At 43.0% G+C, this 19,984-nt stretch overlaps 1 protein-coding gene across 1 annotated transcript in view; it reads right to left on the reverse strand.

Moving 5' to 3' along the window:
• The window catches only part of cubn (cubilin (intrinsic factor-cobalamin receptor)), a 74,372-nt gene that overhangs the window by 12,392 nt on the left and 41,996 nt on the right, over window positions 1–19,984 (reverse strand). The window contains exons 38-58 of the mRNA XM_034862168.1: window positions 19,048–19,229; window positions 17,170–17,362; window positions 16,348–16,545; window positions 15,572–15,718; window positions 14,529–14,719; window positions 13,365–13,533; window positions 11,830–12,001; window positions 10,056–10,234; window positions 8,917–9,126; window positions 8,197–8,337; window positions 7,806–7,990; window positions 6,968–7,139; window positions 5,980–6,183; window positions 4,972–5,121; window positions 4,749–4,870; window positions 3,862–4,087; window positions 3,027–3,214; window positions 1,599–1,755; window positions 1,261–1,410; window positions 950–1,135; window positions 32–161 (exon numbers count right to left, since the gene is read on the reverse strand). Coding sequence (XP_034718059.1) covers window positions 32–161; window positions 950–1,135; window positions 1,261–1,410; window positions 1,599–1,755; window positions 3,027–3,214; window positions 3,862–4,087; window positions 4,749–4,870; window positions 4,972–5,121; window positions 5,980–6,183; window positions 6,968–7,139; window positions 7,806–7,990; window positions 8,197–8,337; window positions 8,917–9,126; window positions 10,056–10,234; window positions 11,830–12,001; window positions 13,365–13,533; window positions 14,529–14,719; window positions 15,572–15,718; window positions 16,348–16,545; window positions 17,170–17,362; window positions 19,048–19,229 — 3,652 coding nt within the window. The remainder of the gene's footprint in view (window positions 1–31; window positions 162–949; window positions 1,136–1,260; window positions 1,411–1,598; window positions 1,756–3,026; window positions 3,215–3,861; window positions 4,088–4,748; window positions 4,871–4,971; window positions 5,122–5,979; window positions 6,184–6,967; window positions 7,140–7,805; window positions 7,991–8,196; window positions 8,338–8,916; window positions 9,127–10,055; window positions 10,235–11,829; window positions 12,002–13,364; window positions 13,534–14,528; window positions 14,720–15,571; window positions 15,719–16,347; window positions 16,546–17,169; window positions 17,363–19,047; window positions 19,230–19,984) is intronic.

Genomic DNA, 19,984 nt, shown 5'->3' on the forward strand with positions numbered 1-19,984 from the left:
CTGAAGTACACTTTCAGTTTGTCACTCTTACTTGAGATCCATGATTCGGTTTTGACGGACCATGATATGGTAGGTACAGTTGATGTTGTGGTGGTAGTTGGTCATGGAGAGCGCTGGACTGCTCACTGTACCTGCAGTGCTGTTGAAGAAACCACCACATGCTGCACATGTGCACACACACATATATACACACACACACATTTACACACATTTACACACATACACACACACACACACACGCGCAGTGGTGTCTCCATCAAATTACACTGACTTACATTCATTTCCTAGACACTGACCCTAACCAAAACCGCTACTTGCCTACTTCTAACCCCCATTGCCTGACCTCAAACCAAATCTTCACCTTAAAATGTAATGATTTACATTATGGGGAGTTACATTTTGTCCCCAAAAGGAAGGCGAGTCACCACAAGTTAACTGTGTTAACAGGTTTATGTCCTCAAAACATAAGTCATACAAACCCTGCGTACCCAACTTTGTTACTGTGACTTGATTTGGATAAATACTGCATAGCATTGCATTGGTTTACGTCACTAAAAGTCATGGCAGTGGGCCTCCTGTAGGGTCACACCTGGGACTAGCCGCAGTTGTGAAATTCCGTGAACCAATCCAACTTTAACGACATACATTTGACTGATAACATTCCCATCTTGTTTTTTGTTCACTACAACTGCCAATGGCTTTATTTCATCAATAAAATAATAGCAAATGGGCACCCAGATAGCTCAGTTGGTAGAGCAGGTGCCCATATATAGAGGTTTACTCCTCGACGCAGCGGCCCAAGTTTGAGTCCGGCCTGCGGCCCTTTGCTGCATGTCGCTCCCCCTCTCTCCCCTTTCATATCTTCAACTGGCCTGTCAATTAAAGGCCTAAAATGCCCCAAAAAAATAATAATAAAAAAAAAAAAAAAATAATAGCAAATATGTCTTACGTATGGCACTGTATTCTGCCATGAAACCACGGTCCTCAATCACAGAGTCAGAGTAGAAGTGGAGTAACATGGGGCCAAAGCTGAAGAAGGGCCCTGGGATGTTGCTACCACAAACAGTGGCGATAGCAGAGCCACTAGTAGCCAGGCTGTAGATCTTCAGCCCATCATACAGACAGGTGGAGTGTGCTAGACAACAGAAAAACAGAGCATATAAACACATAACTAGCAGTTTATCGAACGAGTACAAAACATTAAATTCCAAATGTTCCAAAAGGGAGATGATTTGCGGATGATTCATATTCTACACTTGCCTTCTACTTGGAAGACTTTGAAGGTGAGGACGACCACGCTCTGTTGTCCAGCATCTATGGTGTAATTGCAGTTGGAGTAGTCCGGGTAGTTGGCTGGGTAATTTGGAGAAACCACACGGCCGCTGGGAGCTGAGAAGTTTGCACCGCACCCTGATGAACAGAAGACATCACACTTGCTTTGCATCACGCCTCACATCATACCTCTCTCCAACACTGAATAACCCACCATCTAAGGCACGTGTCATGGCCCACGGGCTAAATCTAGCATATCAGTTTAGGTTCACAATAATAATAATAGCACTGGGCTTCTGTAAACAACCCTACTGCCTGGTTCTTACTGGTGCTGAAGGAGGCTGAGAAACCTCTGCCAGGGGCTTCAGTGCCCTGGAACCGGCTTGTGATGACGTTATATGGAGCAATGACAGGGCCCGGCGCCACCGAGCCGCAGCCTGTTGACAGCAGAGCCTGGGTATTTTGGGTAGGACCTGACCACACCTACAGGAAGATACATACTGATTCAGAAACAGTTTTCAAATGGAATATCATTTTGAAGATACAGTACACACTGTACACAGATTTACTTGCCAACTTTTGCACATTGCCATTTTCAAAACACAGTTAGAGGCAACTGTGTGAACTTTAAGGCACTAGGTTTCCCCAAAGGAAAACAACCAATAAGAACCGTGGGGTCTTTAACTCAGTGTCAATGACTGTTGGTGAACTGCAATCAAACTGTCAAACAAGGCAGCGCTTATCAAATATGAATCAAGATTCTGTTACTGCATTGCAACAAACCCTGATTTTACAGCTAAAATGTCCTGTCCATCAATTTTATTCTTCTTCTGTAAGGAATTTATTAATAAAGTAGGTGGCTCCTGAGCAGTAGGTCCTCAGATTTAACAACCTCAGCATCAATTCTATTGGTCACGATAACCTTGTGATGTACTCACTAAAAGTAAATTGCTGTACTGAGAACTCAGAACACAGCAACATCATTTAAAAAAGGTCCACCTAGGTAAACTAGCTTATTATCTTAAGCTAATGTCAGCTTAACTGCAGCCACATTAACAGCAATATCAGTTTCTCAGCCAGACCCTCCTCCACAGCACTGCAGAGGAAGGTCTGGCTAGTCCACATAGCCTTCGGGGTTGGGGAAATAACACATTTTGGTTTATTGGCATTTCTTTAAACCAATCACAATTGTCTTGGGCGGCGCTACGCACCGGGCAGCGCCACGGTGCCTTTACAAAATATCCCCAGAAGAACTTGTATTGGTGGAACATGTGTACGTTCAGAAGTAGTTTTAGTCGTCAACAGAGAACTCAGATTGGACAGATAGTCTAGCTAGCTGTCTGGATTTACCCTGCAGAGATCTGAGGACCAGGTAACCATAGTCCTCAGATTGGACAGATAGTCTAGCTAGCTGTCTGGATTTACCCTGCAGAGATCTGAGGACCAGGTAACTATAGTCCTCTGATTGGACAGATAGTCAAGCTGCCTGTCTGGATTTACCCTGAAAGGATTTGAGGACCAGGTAACCATAGTTCTCAGAAATCCACCAGAGGTTAGAACACCAACACAGAGACAGAGGAAGGTAACGGACATCCGGTAGAATTTCCGGCAGCCATCCTTGAAATGGACCTTCTTGGATATAGACTAGTTTCTCTATAAAACAGCTGGTGTGACCATCATAAAGAAACGGCAGTCTGTATTCTCTTACTACTACATCATTTGAACATGTTTCTGCTGTGGTTCAGTGCTGGCACCTTGATGTAGCTGCTCTGGCAGGTCCCGGTGCTGTCTGGAATCTGGAAATCGCTGTTGAAGCTCATCTCCAGGTGGCTCCCCTCATGGGCAATGATCCGCCAGGAACACTCCACATTGGCCGGGAAATTCTGGGGATAGTTTGGAGACTTGATTGTTCCCGTATCAGCATGGATCACCCCTCCACAGCCTGTACAGGGAAAAAAATTCACATTAATGTATGAACGATCATTCAAATATTCGGACCTAAAGATTGATAACACTGATACAGTTGGATTGACAGAGCTTTCTTTGACAGGGTTGCTGGTCGGTCTCACCCTGAGTGATTCATAATACTCTGGCTAGTTTGTATGGACCTACGTCTACTTGGAAACTGAAGGGATTTCCCCAACGTAATGCTATCATTAACACAGGCTCATCATAATATTTTGTTGTGGCAGAAACGGGCTGGGAAGGGATCGCTACTGCCGCCTCCAATGACCCAAAGGTTCTAGGGTGGTTCCAAACTTGTTTGTGATGATTACATCCTATGAAACAAGCTATGTTTCAATGGATATGTGTACTCCTGATTGCATGTAATTCTATCACAGCTAATCAGTTCAGTACAGAACTTCTGCAACACGCCTATTCAGCACAATGCATAGAATGACACGTCTCCACTTCCTCCTACTGTACCAAAGTAAGAACAAAATGTCCCAGACATGGACTCTGTGTAGAAGTGATTGGGAATTGGAGCTGGGGTATCCACGTCCCGCCCACACACCCACACCAATTTAGTAAAATCTTGATCTTGGGATATAATTTTGCTTCACTTACACAGTAAATGCATCAACCCACCTGAGGAATCAGTAGACCAGGAGGCCAAAAAGCCTCCTCCGGACACAACATGGTCCGCCAGGAAGACTACAGCGAGCTTGTTGGATCCTGACTGGATGGTTCCTGGGGAGGTGGTCCCGCAGTACTGGCCAATAACAGGGGAGCCGGGGGAGCCTCCATTGAAGATGGTGACAGAGTCCCAGTTACATTGAGGGTGGGGCTCCACGTGAAAGTGGCTGAAGGTTAGCTGCAGTCAGACGGGGGTTGGAAACCAAGGAAATTATTAACACCTTAGGTGGCTACTGAGCAGCAGGTCCTCAGGTTTAACAACATCAACAGAATCTGGAGACACAAACAGTAATCTCTGCCTCAGCAAACTGATTCTACTGTATTTCACAGCTGTTGATCAATGCTGGTCCAGCTGAAGGTAATACTGGGAGGTTAACTGTGGGTGGCAAACCTTTTCATGTCAAGGACCACTGAACTGACCCAAATTTAATCACAGACCCCCTTTTAATAAGATTTTGTCCCAAAAAAGAAAGGAAAAAGTTGTTATATTCTAAGAAAAAACATGTAACATTTTTAGGGGAAATTTAGAAAAATACAAGAAAAAAAGTTGGTATATATTTTAGGAACAAAATTGTAGTATTTCAAGAAAAACGTCCTCATATTTCAAGAAACAAAAGTCTGAATATTTTCCATCTGAAAGGATTTTTCCTTTTAGATATTAATCACAGAAAGTGTTGAAACAATGACCAAAACAGTCATGCCATTGCGTTACTTATGGAAGGAATTACAGCATTGTGAAAATAAATGATTCCCCTTTTCCGCCTGCACACAGTATATCCCTGTTAACTCTCTCCATTGTTTGAGTTCAGTCTAGGCACCAGGTCATGGTGCTGACTCACCTTAATAGTGTGGCCTACTGGGGCCTCGAGCAGCCAAGCACAACGACTGGGGCTGGGGTAGATGTTGGGGTAGCCAGGACTGGATATCACCCCTGCCTCTCCTGTCTGCCAGCCTCCACACTCTGTAGAGAGAAAATGATCAATAGAAGGACTTTGCTGCTAACAATTTCACTGATTAGACAAAGTTAATGCCACATTTAAGTCTACCCTATGTCTGTCTTACCAGAGAACAAGTACTTGGCCTTGAAGCCCAGGTCTCCCTGGGAGGTGTCTGTCTTGAAATGGACCCAGAGCTCTGGGGTGAAGACCACAATGGGAAGGTTGGGGACGGTTTGCCCACAAAACTTGGCCAACAGCTCCCCATCATGGTCACCTAAGGGTGGGGGTGGAAAGTTTACCATGAAGACATACTGTATATTATCCATCCGTCCATTCATCCATCCATCCATCCATACATCCATTCATCCATCGGCTAGAATAAGTTAGGAACAAGCAATGGGGAACTTTCCATAAAATCATCTCCCAATGCAAATCAAACCAGATATTAGGCTAACTGAAATAAACCCATGCCAATCTCTAGGCATGGTGAAGGGTATGTGATGATATGGGGGGAGGGGGTATTTAATTTCAAAGAGCAGGGGAACTTTATCAGGATGCATAGTACCCTGGATCCATGGAATAACTGGCCTTTAATAATAAAATGTGCCTGCCTCTATGGGAATTTAACGTAGGGGGGTGTATACCTATGCCCCCTGTATTTTAACATGGGGGGGTGTATCCCTATGCCCCTATATTGTAACACCATGTGAACTTATTCAAGCCACTGTATATCCAGGCACTGAACTTAAAAGTACACCAAAGTGTGTTGGCCAACAAGCTTTGGAGTACTTTTGAATGTCTTGCCTAATTAATTAAAGGCCTTTTATTTTCTGTAACCAACCTTGAGTGCATGGATGTGGTTTTATTTATGACTTTTTGGGTCATAACTCTTTCTCCTCTGAGTAAACAAACGGTCAACTTAAGATATTACAGCTTGAAGAGAAATGGGATTTGGGAAAAGTCTGACTTAAAGTCTCTCAGCCTGTTTTCAGACAACGATTTCCAAGAGGGTGGAGATTGCTGAACTGTCAACTTCAAAACACCAGCATTGCATATCCTCTAATATTATACACTGCTTTTGAAACAACAGAATGACAGAAATGAAATGCATGTTTCTCTGTGCGGCACTCACCTAAGCGGAACTGGAGGTAGTCTCTGTCACAGGTTTGGTGGTTCTCCAGGTGCAGGTCCTCTATCAGTACCACGATAGAGGAGTTGACGTGCTGTGGGTTCCGGATCAGCCACTCACAGTTGAGGTTGTTGCTGTAGTTGGACACCAGGTAGCCGGGGGACGTGAAGTTCCCGCCCGCTGGGTTGTCCAGGACTCCACCACACTCTGAGGAAACGCAACATAGAAATGTAGGAGCACAATAGGAGACACATGACAATTAGGGTACATTTTACAAACTGTATAATACACTACAATTCAACAGCAGCACAAACTGCATCCTGCATAATTACTATAATCATCACTTTTCTTCAACAAAAACTGAACATTTATGAAGGATGTTTTGCAGGCTGTTGTATTAAACTGTCTTAGGTATGATAAGAAAAGATACCATCCCACACTGGGGAATTCCCTTCTTACAGCGTTAAATATTAATCCATGCTATCTCACACAAATAGACATAAAAGAACGTTAATGAAGTAAATTAAGCTCCTCCATGGCCACAGGGATAAAAGAAGCTCTGGAACGCCTTGTTTTTGTGATGGATATGCAGAATTGTTGATTAAGTTTAGATATGTCAACCTTTATATAAGTGATTATTGGTCAAACTATATATTTTTATTTCAATAGCTATTGGTTGGCACTTGACCCTATACATGGTCATAACAACAAAAATGAGGGGGGGGGGGGGGGGGGATACAGTTAGAAAAAATGTTTTTTGATTATAAGGAGGTGTTGTTTATTGTGTGTTTGTGTTATTACATGATCTGGGCCACATGACACTGATATACCTAAAAGATGTATCCTGGAATCATTGAAAATGTTAATTTGCAGTTATTTCTGAAACAATTCATGTCTAGTTATGGGTACACATGATATTTCTTTTGATTATTGAAAATACGTGGTACTGCTAGTGGTTCAGTTTGACTTTTGGTTGCAGGGACTATCTAACCTGCAGGCTCCTCGGAGGAGTAGGAAGCCGTGAAGCCGCCATTGGACACAGAAGCGTCAGAGTGGAAGACAACAGTCATGGTGTTGCCGGAGGAGCGCACCAGCGTGCCTGCCGGTACCGTACCACAGAGTTTCTGCAGACGCGGGGCATCGGCCGCCAACCCGTTCAGTATCTACAACACACAGAGGTTATGGTGTAGACATCAGCTGGGTTACTGGGTCTCTAGGACCAAGTCTTCCTTTGGAGTTATGCTGTAAATGTAGGTGTGAGCGTGGCTTTACACCAAGAGCACTTTAGCCTTTATTTCCACAGGACAGAGAGGGGAGAGAGGCAGGGGGAATGACATGTAGCAAAGGGCCACAGGTCAGAGTCGAACCCACGGCCACTGCGTCAAGGAGTAAACTTCTACATATATGGGCACCTGCTCTACCAACTGAGCCAAGCCGGCCACATGTACTTTATTTTTAAAATAAAGCTTTGTGGAAACTTTAATTACCTGGATGCATAAAGAAATAGTTTGGGGTCCCCTGCTGGAGCTGCTGCCCCCGCGACCCGATACCGGATAAGCGGTCGAAGATGGATGGATGGATAAAGAAATATCCATGGACAATACTCAATACTATCACAGCACAATGCTTCTAGAATCCCAATACATGAAAATCCCAAACCAATCGGCACCCATTTGTTGTGAAAGAATCAAACCAATTGGAGAAAAGCATGATGTTCCAGCTCTAGTGATTAATTACTAATGGAAGTCCTGTGGTGACCGACTAGGCAAGCTCACCTGGAAAAAGAAAAGTAATGAAACATCAGGAAATATTATCGGAGAAGGACTCACCTCAACGTAGTCAAATGCACAGGAAGTCCCAGAATCCTCCAGCCGCAGGTCGTCGATGCTGAGTGTGACCCGGCGGCCGGGTGTCACCACCAGCTCCCAGCAACACACCCGGCTGTGGGGGTACAAGTTGGGGTAATTGGGGGAGGAGATTGTTCCCGAGGGAGCATTCAGCTCTCCTCCGCAGACTGAGAGGAAAAAAACAGAATTTCAACATGATTATTGACATTTTGTGAGTGAATACATTCTCACCTCCCTCCAGCCATTTGGCTGGTGGACAAAAAAGTTAATTTTGAACCCTGAGTGCTGGTGTAAATATCATGTTGATGCAGTGTGGTTTGTGACTGTGCAGCAGAAGAATCCTATTAGAATAATCTCATGAAAATAATCGCACCTTCAACGCTGGCTTCAAACGTCAGACTGAAGCCAGGTGCATTGCCGCTGGTGTCGCTGACAAACTTGACGTAGGCGAAGCTGTCAGACGTGTCCATGGAAACTGGAAGGTTACTGGCACAGTGCCGGCCCAGGAGACGCCCTACAGAACACAGAACAACTCAGGAAACTTTGCATCACATCATGGCTTTTGTCTCTGCCTGTCCTTTCTTCTATTCATTTATAACATGAAGAAAAATGCATTATGACCAGTGACAAAGAGAGTGCTTCTTCAAAAACATTGAAGTAAATGTAATAGACATCAAAGAAAAGCCCAAGGCACTCGTCTTCAGAAAAAAAGTAAAATGCTTTAAATTCATTTAAGTTAGAAACCAACTTCAACGGGTTTCTGCGTCGAGCATTCTCAAAGAAGTTGGTTTTAAAGTTCTTCTATGAATTACATGTGTCCTTTGTGTCTATTGGATTTATTATTTTGTTCACTAACACTAGTTCCATGAAGCTCTCCAGTTTCTTTTGTTCTCCATTGTTATATGTGTCCAGCTGAATGGGGAAGGATTTTTTCGTATTTATTCGCCACAGACAGACGATGCACTAGTTACTTGACAGAAGCAAGCTAGCAACACAAACAGAGTGTGTGTGAATGAAACATTTTCAATGGATGCATCTTTGTGAAGCAACTGTAAAAGTCATGCTTTTATTTTTGATCCCGTTGTTTCCTCACCTGAGGCATTGTACTCTCTGATCTCCACATAGTCGGCAGAGCATCCTGAAGAGGTCTGCAGGCTGAAGTTCCCGTACGTGAGGGTGAGGTAGTGGCCCGTGGGCCCCTCCAGATACCACTCACAGCTGGAGCTGTCGGGATAGTTGGATCCTGGGAAGCCAGGGCTGTGGATTGTCCCCTGCTGACCTATGTAGGTGCCTCCACATGTTGCTACAAGGGGTTGGAGGTAGTGTCAGAAGTGTTCAGCTCTTTTTCCTTTAAAATCCTGATATGAATACTAAAACTCTTTTTCATTGTATCTCATTAACCATCAGTTTCCTATAGTGTTAAGAAGAAAATGAGTACAACCTAGCCAGGCATAGCCAGACTAATTTGTAAATTGTCTCGCCTTTGGATGTAATTGAAAAGACCTACAACCAATTGGAGCAATGGAGCAAGTGGGGCCGGTACTTGGTTCGTTTTGAAGAAGGAGGGTAAAGATTAGGGTTAACCCACGGCAGCCGTGTCAAACACTTTCTTAAATTACAGCTACAATTAAATATGTTTTGATTCTTGATTCATATTTGATCAGCAGTCTAGTTGACGGTTACATTTGCGTTTCGTGAGCTTAGTGTGTTTTGCTAGATAGTTACGTTCTGTAGAGGGGGGTTGCGACTTTTTTAATGGCCATTGGAGACATTAAAAGAAGCTTTGTAAACCTTTTTCCTAATTTTCCATAGACAGCACACGGAATTGCCGTTGCGCCTTTTCCTCTAAAACCAAGATCGCCATCTAGTGGGCTAAGAAAATAAATGAAATGACTCACAAAGCTCCATGAGGCTTTATTGGGCCATCACTACCACACGTACTGTATGTGCCAGAGCAAATGTAACTGTGTACAAAAACCGCTAGTCAAACCTCAGATTTGAAAAGTCTCTCTTGTTGACACCATAGTATCACAAAAAAGTAACGTTAGCAGCAAACACAGCAAAGTCTGAAACTGACATCAAGTGGCTCAAAGTGCACGTGTGTATCGACATATACCAATATAGGATATGATGTGTTTGTTAGGTCTCAGCCAACTGTCTCATAATAAGATCTGGATCCAAATTCAACAAACTAAAGCCCTGGATTGGGAGCAAGGGTTTTGATTTGCCTACCTATGGAGTACTTTGCCTTGAAGCCTTTGTGCGTGATGCTGGCGTCAGTACGAAACCTGAGCAGCATGGAGGAACCTGTTGAATGCTGGGTAGACGGCCGGGTGTTGCCACAAAGTCGGGCAATGAAGCCAGAGTTGGAGGTTGAGCCGTCACGCAACTCCAAGTAGTCAAAGGAACAGCTAAGAAAGACATGAAAGGAAACATGAAATCATGGCGTAGCCTAGGGCCCTAGGTAGTGAGGAGATGTTTTTTACAGTGTGGTCAGGGGACAGACAGCTAGCAGATAGTGAGGAGATGTTTTTTACAGTGTGTTCAGGAGACAGGCAGCTAGCAGATAGTGAGGAGATGTTTTTTACAGTGTGTTCAGGAGACAGGCAGGTAGCAGATAGTGAGGAGATGTTTTTTACAGTGTGTTCAGGGGACAGGCAGCTAGCAGATAGTGAGGAGATGTTTTTTACAGTGTGTTCAGGAGACAGGCAGGTAGCAGATAGTGAGGAGATGTTTTTTACAGTGTGTTCAGGGGACAGGCAGCTAGCAGATAGTGAGGAGATGTTTTTTACAGTGTGTTCAGGGGACAGGCAGCTAGCAGATAGTGAGGAGATGTTTTTTACAGTGTGTTCAGGGGACAAGCAGCTAGCAGATAGTGAGATGTTTTTTAAAGTGTGTTCAGGGGACAGGCAGCTAGCAGATAGTGAGTAGATGTTTTTACAGTGTGTTCAGGGGACAGGCAGCTAGAAGATAGTGAGATGTTTTTACAGTGTGTTCAGGGGACAGGCAGCTAGCAGATAGTGAGGAGATGTTTTTTACAGTGTGTTCTGGGGACAGGCAGCTAGCAGATAGTGAGGAGATGTTTTTTACAGTGTGTTCAGGAGACAGGCAGCTAGCAGATAGTGAGGAGATGCTTTTTACAGTGTGTTCAGGGGACAGGCAGCTAGCAGATAGTGAGGAGATGTTTTTTACAGTGTGTTCAGGGGACAGGCAGCTAGCAGATAGTGAGGAGATGTTTTTTACAGTGTGTTCTGGGGACAGACAGCTAACATAGTGAGGAGATGTTTGCTATAAGTGACAAATGTGGTAGCCTAAAAAACGTGTGACATCGCATAGAGCAGGACCCCAGCAGCCAGAGAGCTACACACTGTTGTTTGTGTGCTTGATGTTTTTTTGGTTTATCTCTCCAGATTATTTTGCTCTTGTTTTTGTCTAAAAGAGTTGATTTGTTCACGCCGAGTTGAACATGGACACAGATGAATACAAATTTAATTTCTATTATGAATAATGACCATTAAGAGTGGGTAGGACTAGAAATGTTCTCAACTTCTCCATTACCCTTTTGCATATGAACATGAATGCTTATTTTTGAGTATATGTTGCTGATGATCTTGTTTCTTTTTCTTTTTTGTATTGCTAATAATTTGACTTTTGTTCTGTCTGTTTTGTCAAACAATCTTGAGATCTCCAACTATGTAGGTAGGTCCCGGACATGTCTGCATGTGTTGAATTGTAATCTAAAAAAAGACAATAAGAGCGCTGAAAGAAGCAACAAGGCGTCGGAAAAAGCTACAAAAACATCTGAAAAACAAAGAATGGATTATGGGGGTTTGCAATATCCCCCCCCAAGTACCAACACATATGAAAGTTTAGAAAATAGAAGCCAATAAAAAAGGCAGTTTAGTTTCCAAATACTGTACACACTAAACACACATGACACTGGATAACAGCAAATGAAAGTTAAAATTAACCAAACAACATGCTGGAGAGAAAGTAGCAGATGTACCTGACTGTGGGTTCAATGTAGAAGTCATCAAAGTTGATTTGGACAGCCTCTCCATTGGGCACAGTGATGACCCAGATACAGTCAATGTTTTGGGGGTAGTTCTGAGGATAGTTGGGTGAAGTGATGTACCCTGGAGGATCATTATCATTCAACTCAATGAAGCCTCCGCACGCTGCAGGAAGACACAAAGAACAACACTGTGTTCTTGGACCACTTCCCAATAGACCAGCAGCACTCATTGAATATCCATAACCTCCCATGCTTGATAGCAAATACATACATCCATTAGAACAATTACATTTTAATAAGTTTATTACTGGCACCAGGATATTTAAAGCAGTATCACTGGTGTAGAAACAAATAGTAACTTACTAGTCACGTACCTAAGTTGGGCAGCACCCAGTGATGCAAAATTGTCACAATCATTTAATTTTACTCCATTAAATAAATGTAATAAAATTTCAGGTCATGACCTAACCCATCTGAGGGTTTCCCCCCCTTAAAACTATCATTAAAAACCAAGCTGTGCGGTTAATAACAGAATGATAGACACTTAAAGGGGCCCTGCCACACATACCGTTTGGACTTATTATTTTGGAAATATGTTAAGTCCATATGTGTTTGTGTTATGTGAATGTGTGTTCATGTCCCCTTTCGACTACGTTTACACATGTTTTTTTTAGAAATACTTGTTTCCAGAGGAGCTTTCTCTGCTTGTGTGTAAATGAAGGGAAACGTCTCAGTCAGAATACGTACTATACTGTACGTGTGAACAAGGCCTTAGTGACCGTTACAGTTGAGTTTAGCTAATAAAAGGTGTATGTACAGTATATATCATAGACTGTATATCAGTGGACAAAGCATCTGGTTTGGCGAAGTGCTGCAAATGCGGAGTACCTTACACCTGCATTCTATTGATCTCTCTTGACTCTGTTTGAGTTATGCATCCAAGAAGGAGTGTGATGTTTTACTCACAACGCTGTGTTAAACAACAACGCTATCAACACATCGCTATGACGATGCAGATGAAACTTGTCTTTTATTGTCCCTCCGGCACCGCTGCAAGACTCTTTTTTGAGACATGTCTCGCTGTCTAAGCGTCTTCCATTGACTCCGCAGGACGTCTCATGGCTTGTCCTAACCTTTGTCAGCCATTTCCTTCACGAGTTCCCGATAAATTAAATTCAGAAAGTCTTTTGTCTCCTCGTCCGTCCACTTCCATCTGTCTTTGTTGACGCCCCCCATGTGTGCAGACATAAAGGCAATACTGAATGATTTACAACTTCTTCTTCTTTGTTTTGTGGCGGGTTGCAACCATAAAATAACCTAAAACTTTGAAATGTAATTCTTTATTTATTTAGCAAATGACGTTTCCATCAGTGTTTATTGCGTGAGCCATAAAAACGTGTGGATGGAAACATATTTAGTGATAACTTAATGGCATACTATGACCCTGCTGAATGAACAGCAACCATGTTGATGTGGATAACTCCTGTTGTTGAAGGAGAACATAGAAAACGGCGTGGTGGTTGTACCCTGACTGTGGGCTTCAAAGGTCAGCTTGAAGCCGCTGGCCTCGTTGGTGTCGTCGGATGCAAAGTGAATGAAGAGGTGGTTGTCAGTAGTTTGGAGGAGGGACGGCACACTGGCACCACAGAGACGCCCCCCCAGTGGTGGAGTCGAAGCATCTGGACCGTTCCGGAGCTGTGGAGACAGCAGCAAGTCAACAACAACTGTGAGTAATGAAAACAATGAAAAAAACATTAATAGTGCTTCCTGATAAGTAAAACCTACAAGAAAAGAAAAAAGGTTGTTGTGCCTTTTACAACTAAGAAGTTACCTTTTTTTTTTTTTTTTTTTTTTTAGCAGAACAAGTTTCCTGATCCACTTTTCATAATCTGCTGTTTCAAACCAGGGCTAGATGCTTAGACTGTATAAGTGAAGAAAAACCATCTGAATCGCCCCTTGGTGGCTGGCTGCAATTTAAGTGATAAACCCCGGCCCCTCTATGTTACTGGATAGGTAGACTATCTGTCCAATCTGAGGACTATGGTTACCTGGTCCTCAGATCTCTGCAGGGTAAATCCAGACAGCTAGCTAGACTATCTGTCCAATCTGAGGACTATGGTTACCTGGTCCTCAGATCTCTGCAGGGTAAATCCAGACAGCTAGCTAGACTATCTGTCACATTAAAGTTTTCTGTTGACGACTTAAACTACTTCTGAATGTACACATGTTACACCAAAACAAGTACCTTCCCGAGACTCTCTAACAGAGGCACCCGTGGCTCTGTGGTAGCTTAGCCCCGCCTAAGACGATTATGATTAGTTTACATAAATATAAAGAAACCAGGGCATGTTTTGCTCCCATCCAGGAATGCTTTGTGGACTAGCCACACCCTATGTTTGCGTGCTCCAGTTTCCCGCCATCATCAAAGAACATGTGCATGTACAAGGTGCGTGGCTCAGATCTGGAGTCGGTCCCCGGGCGTTGTGATTGGCTGCCCACTGCTCCCTTGAGGGAGCGGTTAAATGCAGAGATTGGATTTTGCTACATGCATGTGTAAGTGAAAATAAAAGTACCTTTACCTTTAAAATCTTAAGTTGATGCTAAGGTGAAAAAACAAAACTGCTGCTTGTATTAGTATGGATCTGGTTTTGAACTTTGATATAGTATACAGATTTCTAGATGTTGAATACCTCCAGGTAGTCTCCTGAGCTGCATGCGGTTCCAAAGCCTTGGATCTGGAAGGGGCTCTGGAAGCTGACAGACACTCTGAAGCCCGGCGTCACCATCACATGCCAGCTACAGTCCAGACCGGGCCTGTAGTTCTGAGGGTAGTGGGGACTGCTCAGAACGCCTCGGTCCACATGCAGGAGGCCGCCACAACCTGGAAAGACATTTAATATCATTACCATTCCTACATAGGACTGAACAATGAATCATTTTCAATCAAAACTGAGATTTAAAAGAATGCGCCAAATGTTTGACGCATATAACTGACTCTATATTTATTCACCTCCATTCACACACAATGAGGCATACTTTCACTTGGGATTGAACTATAGTGTCCTTAACCCTCGTGTTGTCTTCCCATCAAAATGGAAAATCAACCCTTTTATTGACTCTTTTTATCGATGTTTTGTAACTTTTTCTTATGTTTTGTCCCTGATTTCAACCCTTGACTTTTTTTCCAATGGTTGTTACTTTTTTGACGTTTTCAACACTTCGTTACACTAACTTATTAACTTTTGTTTTTCAGTTATTTTGGGAATGTTTGTTCAATAAACCTCATTTTTAGGAATTATACCTAACGTGTGAGTTAGAAAAGCAGAAATTAGGAATTATTGAGACTAAAATTAGAGGAATGGATGTTGATGATAATCACAGACTGGAATATGTCAACTTTTACTCAATACTATTTCAAAACCACTTCAATTTGTTTTCTTCCAAATGCTCTAAAATTGAATAAGACGCCCCAAAATTAATGAAAATAGAGATCTGTACTTGGCAAAGAGCGTGAAATCAATCATGTTATTTTGGGGAATTAAAAAGAACAGTGATATAGGCAATGGGTCAATTTGACCGGTGGACAACACGTGGGTTAAAAGGCAACCATGACTACATTGTGCATCTGCACTATTTCTTCTTTCTTTCTACAACATCAACATAGAGGAAACAAAGATTATATGGTTATAATAATGAGTATAGAATTGTTATTATTGAGTTTTTGGTGTCTGACCTCTGGAGTAAGAGGCATTAAAACCTCGGCCGCTGATGCTGCTGTCTGACGAGAAGTGGATGTGCATGGAGTCTCCTGTTGAGTGGAGAGTAGATGGAGGCTCCCGACCACACACACTGGCCAGCACAGGGGACTGACTGCTAGCACCTGAGGACGCACACATACACGCACACACAGTCACACACAGTCACACACACACACACACACACACACACACACACACAATGTCCAAAAGAGCAAACAGACCTACTAGTGACCCTATTCAGGTTTGCTTTATGAACTTCAACCATCAAAACATTTTTGGGGTGACACACTGTAAATTTGACTTCATTCTAATATCCACACAACCACATTCCAACATGCATGCAAAGATATAACATATGGTACAATAAGAAATAAGAAATATTGCTATTTCAAAGTATTGGGACAAAAAGTGGGGAACCTAAGCTGAGGCAGTGATTTCCTGCGTTTTAATCTTGAGTAGTAATGTTCAGAAAAAACTGGATACAACTTAAACTAGAACAGTTATGAAGGGAGGAGGGGGTCCATGCGTCCCGGGCAGAGGTTGCCCCTAAATTTTGATATTTTCTTTACCAAGTAAATTAAATAAAACTCCAAGACCATAATTCTGATGACATCATCCAGGCCTTTAAATGCTACCCCAGACCCCTAAGAATTAGTCTTAACAGGCAGATTTTAAAGTCGCTCTGTTCCAACTGCGTGAGAGGTCTTATTTTGTCCATCATTGTCTTATCCTGTGGGGTGCCATGGCTTACCGTCTCTGATGACAAGGCTGTCAAAGTAGCAGCCGGGGTAGTCCTCTATGTCCAGAGTCAAGAGGTTCAACTCTACAATGGAGTTTGGAGAACGGATCAGCCAGGTACACTCCTGGTTAGGAAGGTAGATCTCAGGCCAGCCAGGAGAGAAGAGGAAGCCAGGAGTCTCCCCGGTCATTAGAAATCCACCACATGCACCTGAGACAGACACACACACACACACACACACACATGTACGCAAGCACGCACGCACACATCCAGACGCACACACACACAGATCCACGCACATGAACCCACACAGACACATGCACACACTCACACATACAGACGCACACACACACACGCACGCACACATACAGACGCACACACACACACATACACACACACACACGCACACAGATCCACGCACACACGTGCACACACACACCAACAAACACAAACACACACAAACGCATGCACACACACACAAAAACACATATGCACGCACACACACAAGGTTCTTTCAGATGGTGCATATTCTATTCTGTAAGTATGACCATGCAGATATCCATTCAGACTCACCTTTGGTGCACAGTGGACTAGTTATGATATGATTATTTATCCTTTAGTTCATAAATGTAATTTTAGTATACACTTTCTTTCTTAACTTTATAAATGAAGTACACAAATCCCTTAGCATATATGCAGTCCTACTTAAACATCAGAAAAAAAACCTGAAACCATGGACAAATTAAAGGAAAAACTTAGTGAGCTGTGTAGGATTTAATGCACCAGGATGCCATGTGTCTGACATTTTGAATTGAAAAGAGCTCACTGTCTGACCTGGTGGGATAGTGGGTGGTGGTCCAGAGTCCTGGACAGCAGTCCATTCCACAAGGAAACCTCGCCCCCCCACCACTGAATCCGTCTGGAACTGCAGGGTCACTGTGCTTGCAGAACTTCTAATGGGTGGGGGCAGGGCCAGACCACAGAATGTTCCAATGGGTAAGTAATAAACATTGGGGCCGTCAAATATCTGGAGAGGAAAAAGGATAGAGGGCCGAATGGATGAGGGAGTGTCCCAGCTGTTCTCTCTCCTCTCTTATACACCCTGTACGCTAGTGCCTGTCACACTGAAACCATCACACAGCTCAGTTTGTAGAAGGCACAGTTAAAGGGTAACTATCATTTTTTAAATCCTATTTGTGTCTAAGTGACTGATGGGAACAACAATCTTTGACAGTGGTCTAGTATTAAGCAAGGTCTCTGCCATCGGCAGCAGAGAAACAAGCTACAATGGAAGTTAATCCTTCACACTAGCGCTCGCTTTGCCTCAGATTAATATTCTAAGTGTATGACAACATTATGGAAAGGATTTCTAAGGAGGTCCACTTTTCTGTTAACCCTTAGGCCTACAACATAGGCCTACTTTTGTTGTCCCTTCTTTGCGTTTTTCTAGCTTTTTCCGGATGTTTTGGTCACTTTTTCATCCCTTTTTTCAACATTTTCCCGCTTTTCACAACTGTTTGTAAGACATTTTCACTGCTTATTTCAACATCCCCAACTTTGAAAACGAGTCAAAGTTGACCAGAGGACAACACGGTTAAAGAGTAAGATCTGTTTTCAAACATAAAAACATCCGTGAAACTGAGTGACTAAAGCGCTTGGTGGTGTTTTAAGCCCCCGTCTCCTTCCAGGCAGCGCTGCCACCCTTTGACTTCAAGGCACCTAACCCTTTCTTAATAAAGGAGACGCTGGCGGTTTAAAACACTGGTACACCACTAAAGCCACCAGACTCCATGTATATAGACAGTCATTTCAACATAATAAACTTCATTTAAAGTAGCTGTTTTGGGTCATCTTTCCACTTTTACAACCATCACAACTCAAATTTTGGTTATATTTTGATTTACATGTGAAAACATGTTGGCTATATACACTCCATGCATTTGTTTTTTAATGGAGTCTGGTGGGTTTAGCGCTAGCAACCTCAGAGCTGTTTGTGGTTGAAGGGATACTTCCCCGATTAGCAATAAGCTTTGTATCAGTAGACACCCGGTGGTATTTCTATGTCCCCCTGAGACTAAATTTCTCTGAATGATCTGGAAAAAAGCCTCAGATGAAGCAAAAATAGTCATTTAGCGTCATGGGAGGCCTTTTTGGCCAGTGGCCGTGGACTACAAGCCAGCTAGTTCCGCATGTTTTCAACACACACATAGGGGGTGGGACTTTTTACCCGGGTGTCAGCCATCTTGGAGCTAAGCTACAGTGGCCGAAGAAAGATACATACATCTTCCAACAGTGAAATATCCCTTTAAACACAGGTCTTAAAGAGGTTTTAAAAAGGCCTATCTATGTAGGGATCCTTAAAAACTTATTGTGGACAAAATTGAGGATGCACATCTGCTCCACAGTGTACAGGGTACATTGCAGTCTGGTCTTTGGCTGCCAGTTACAGCGTTCACACTTAATATAGGACCAATGGCTAAGATTGTCCTTCCCATCAGTCACTTAGACACAAAAACATAGGAAAATAGGGTGCTGGTTAAAAAGTAAAAGACAGTTAGCCTTTAATGTGCAGCTATGTGACACATCTATTTTAAATCTATTATTGTTGCATTGAAGTTGTATTTTAAACAATATGTTGCAAATTCTCTGACTGTAACTGTTACAGGTTTAATCAGGGATACAAATGGGATTTCACAGCACGTGCAATCTTACTTTGAGATGGTCGTAGTAGCAGTTTTGCAGGTCCTCTATGTCCATGTCCAAAAAGCGGATCTGGATGTAGCTTTCCCCCGCCACAGTTATGGTCCAGCGGTAGTGGGCATTGTTGGGGTACGTTCTGGGATACAGTGGGGATGCTATCTGACCAAAGTCCCCGACCACATCATTACCATACACTGAGAAACCGAGAAGTCAAAGTTAGATTTCTCATTCATTTTCTCTGTTTTCTTTTCTTTTTTTAATTGGTCAGGCTGAACATAACTCAACAGCTGAATGAACAGACCTGCACACAACACAACTTACGTACATTGAAACAATTACATCGGAAAAATATTTCAAGGACTAATGCAATGAGAAGGGGCTAGTGAGTGAGTTAAGAAGATGCAAGAGAACACAAGACCGTCCTCCCTGGAAAAATGGCCACAAAGGCCACGTGTAATAGTAGAGTATTATGACCCACATTTACATTTCAAGATTCAAGATTCTATACTCTATTCATGTTATCCCATGGGGCACATTAATATGGGTTCCCCCAGCATGCCTATGGCCGCCTATGGCTAGAAATGGTGACAGATGTAAACCGAGCCCTGGGTATCCTGCTCTGCCTTTGAGGTCATAAGGAGCTAGGTTACCTTCCCTTTCTCTGCTTTGCTCATTGTGGGGCTGGCTATAGTGGCTGGAATTCTGCACCAAGGCTGAATTTTGGGAAATAAAATTATATAAAAGAGACTTCAGATACAGTATTAGGGACCACTAGGGTCTATATAAAGAGACTTCAGATACAGTATTAGGGGACCACTAGGGTCTATATAAAGAGACTTTAGATACAGTATTAGGGGACCACTAAGGTCTCTATAAAAGAGACTTCAGATAAAGTATTAGGGGACCACTAAGGTCTATATAAAGAGACTTCAGATACAGTATTAGGGGA

This window comes from Etheostoma cragini, chromosome 22, assembly GCF_013103735.1.
Source record: "Etheostoma cragini isolate CJK2018 chromosome 22, CSU_Ecrag_1.0, whole genome shotgun sequence".
Classification (NCBI taxonomy): Eukaryota; Metazoa; Chordata; class Actinopteri; order Perciformes; family Percidae; genus Etheostoma; species Etheostoma cragini.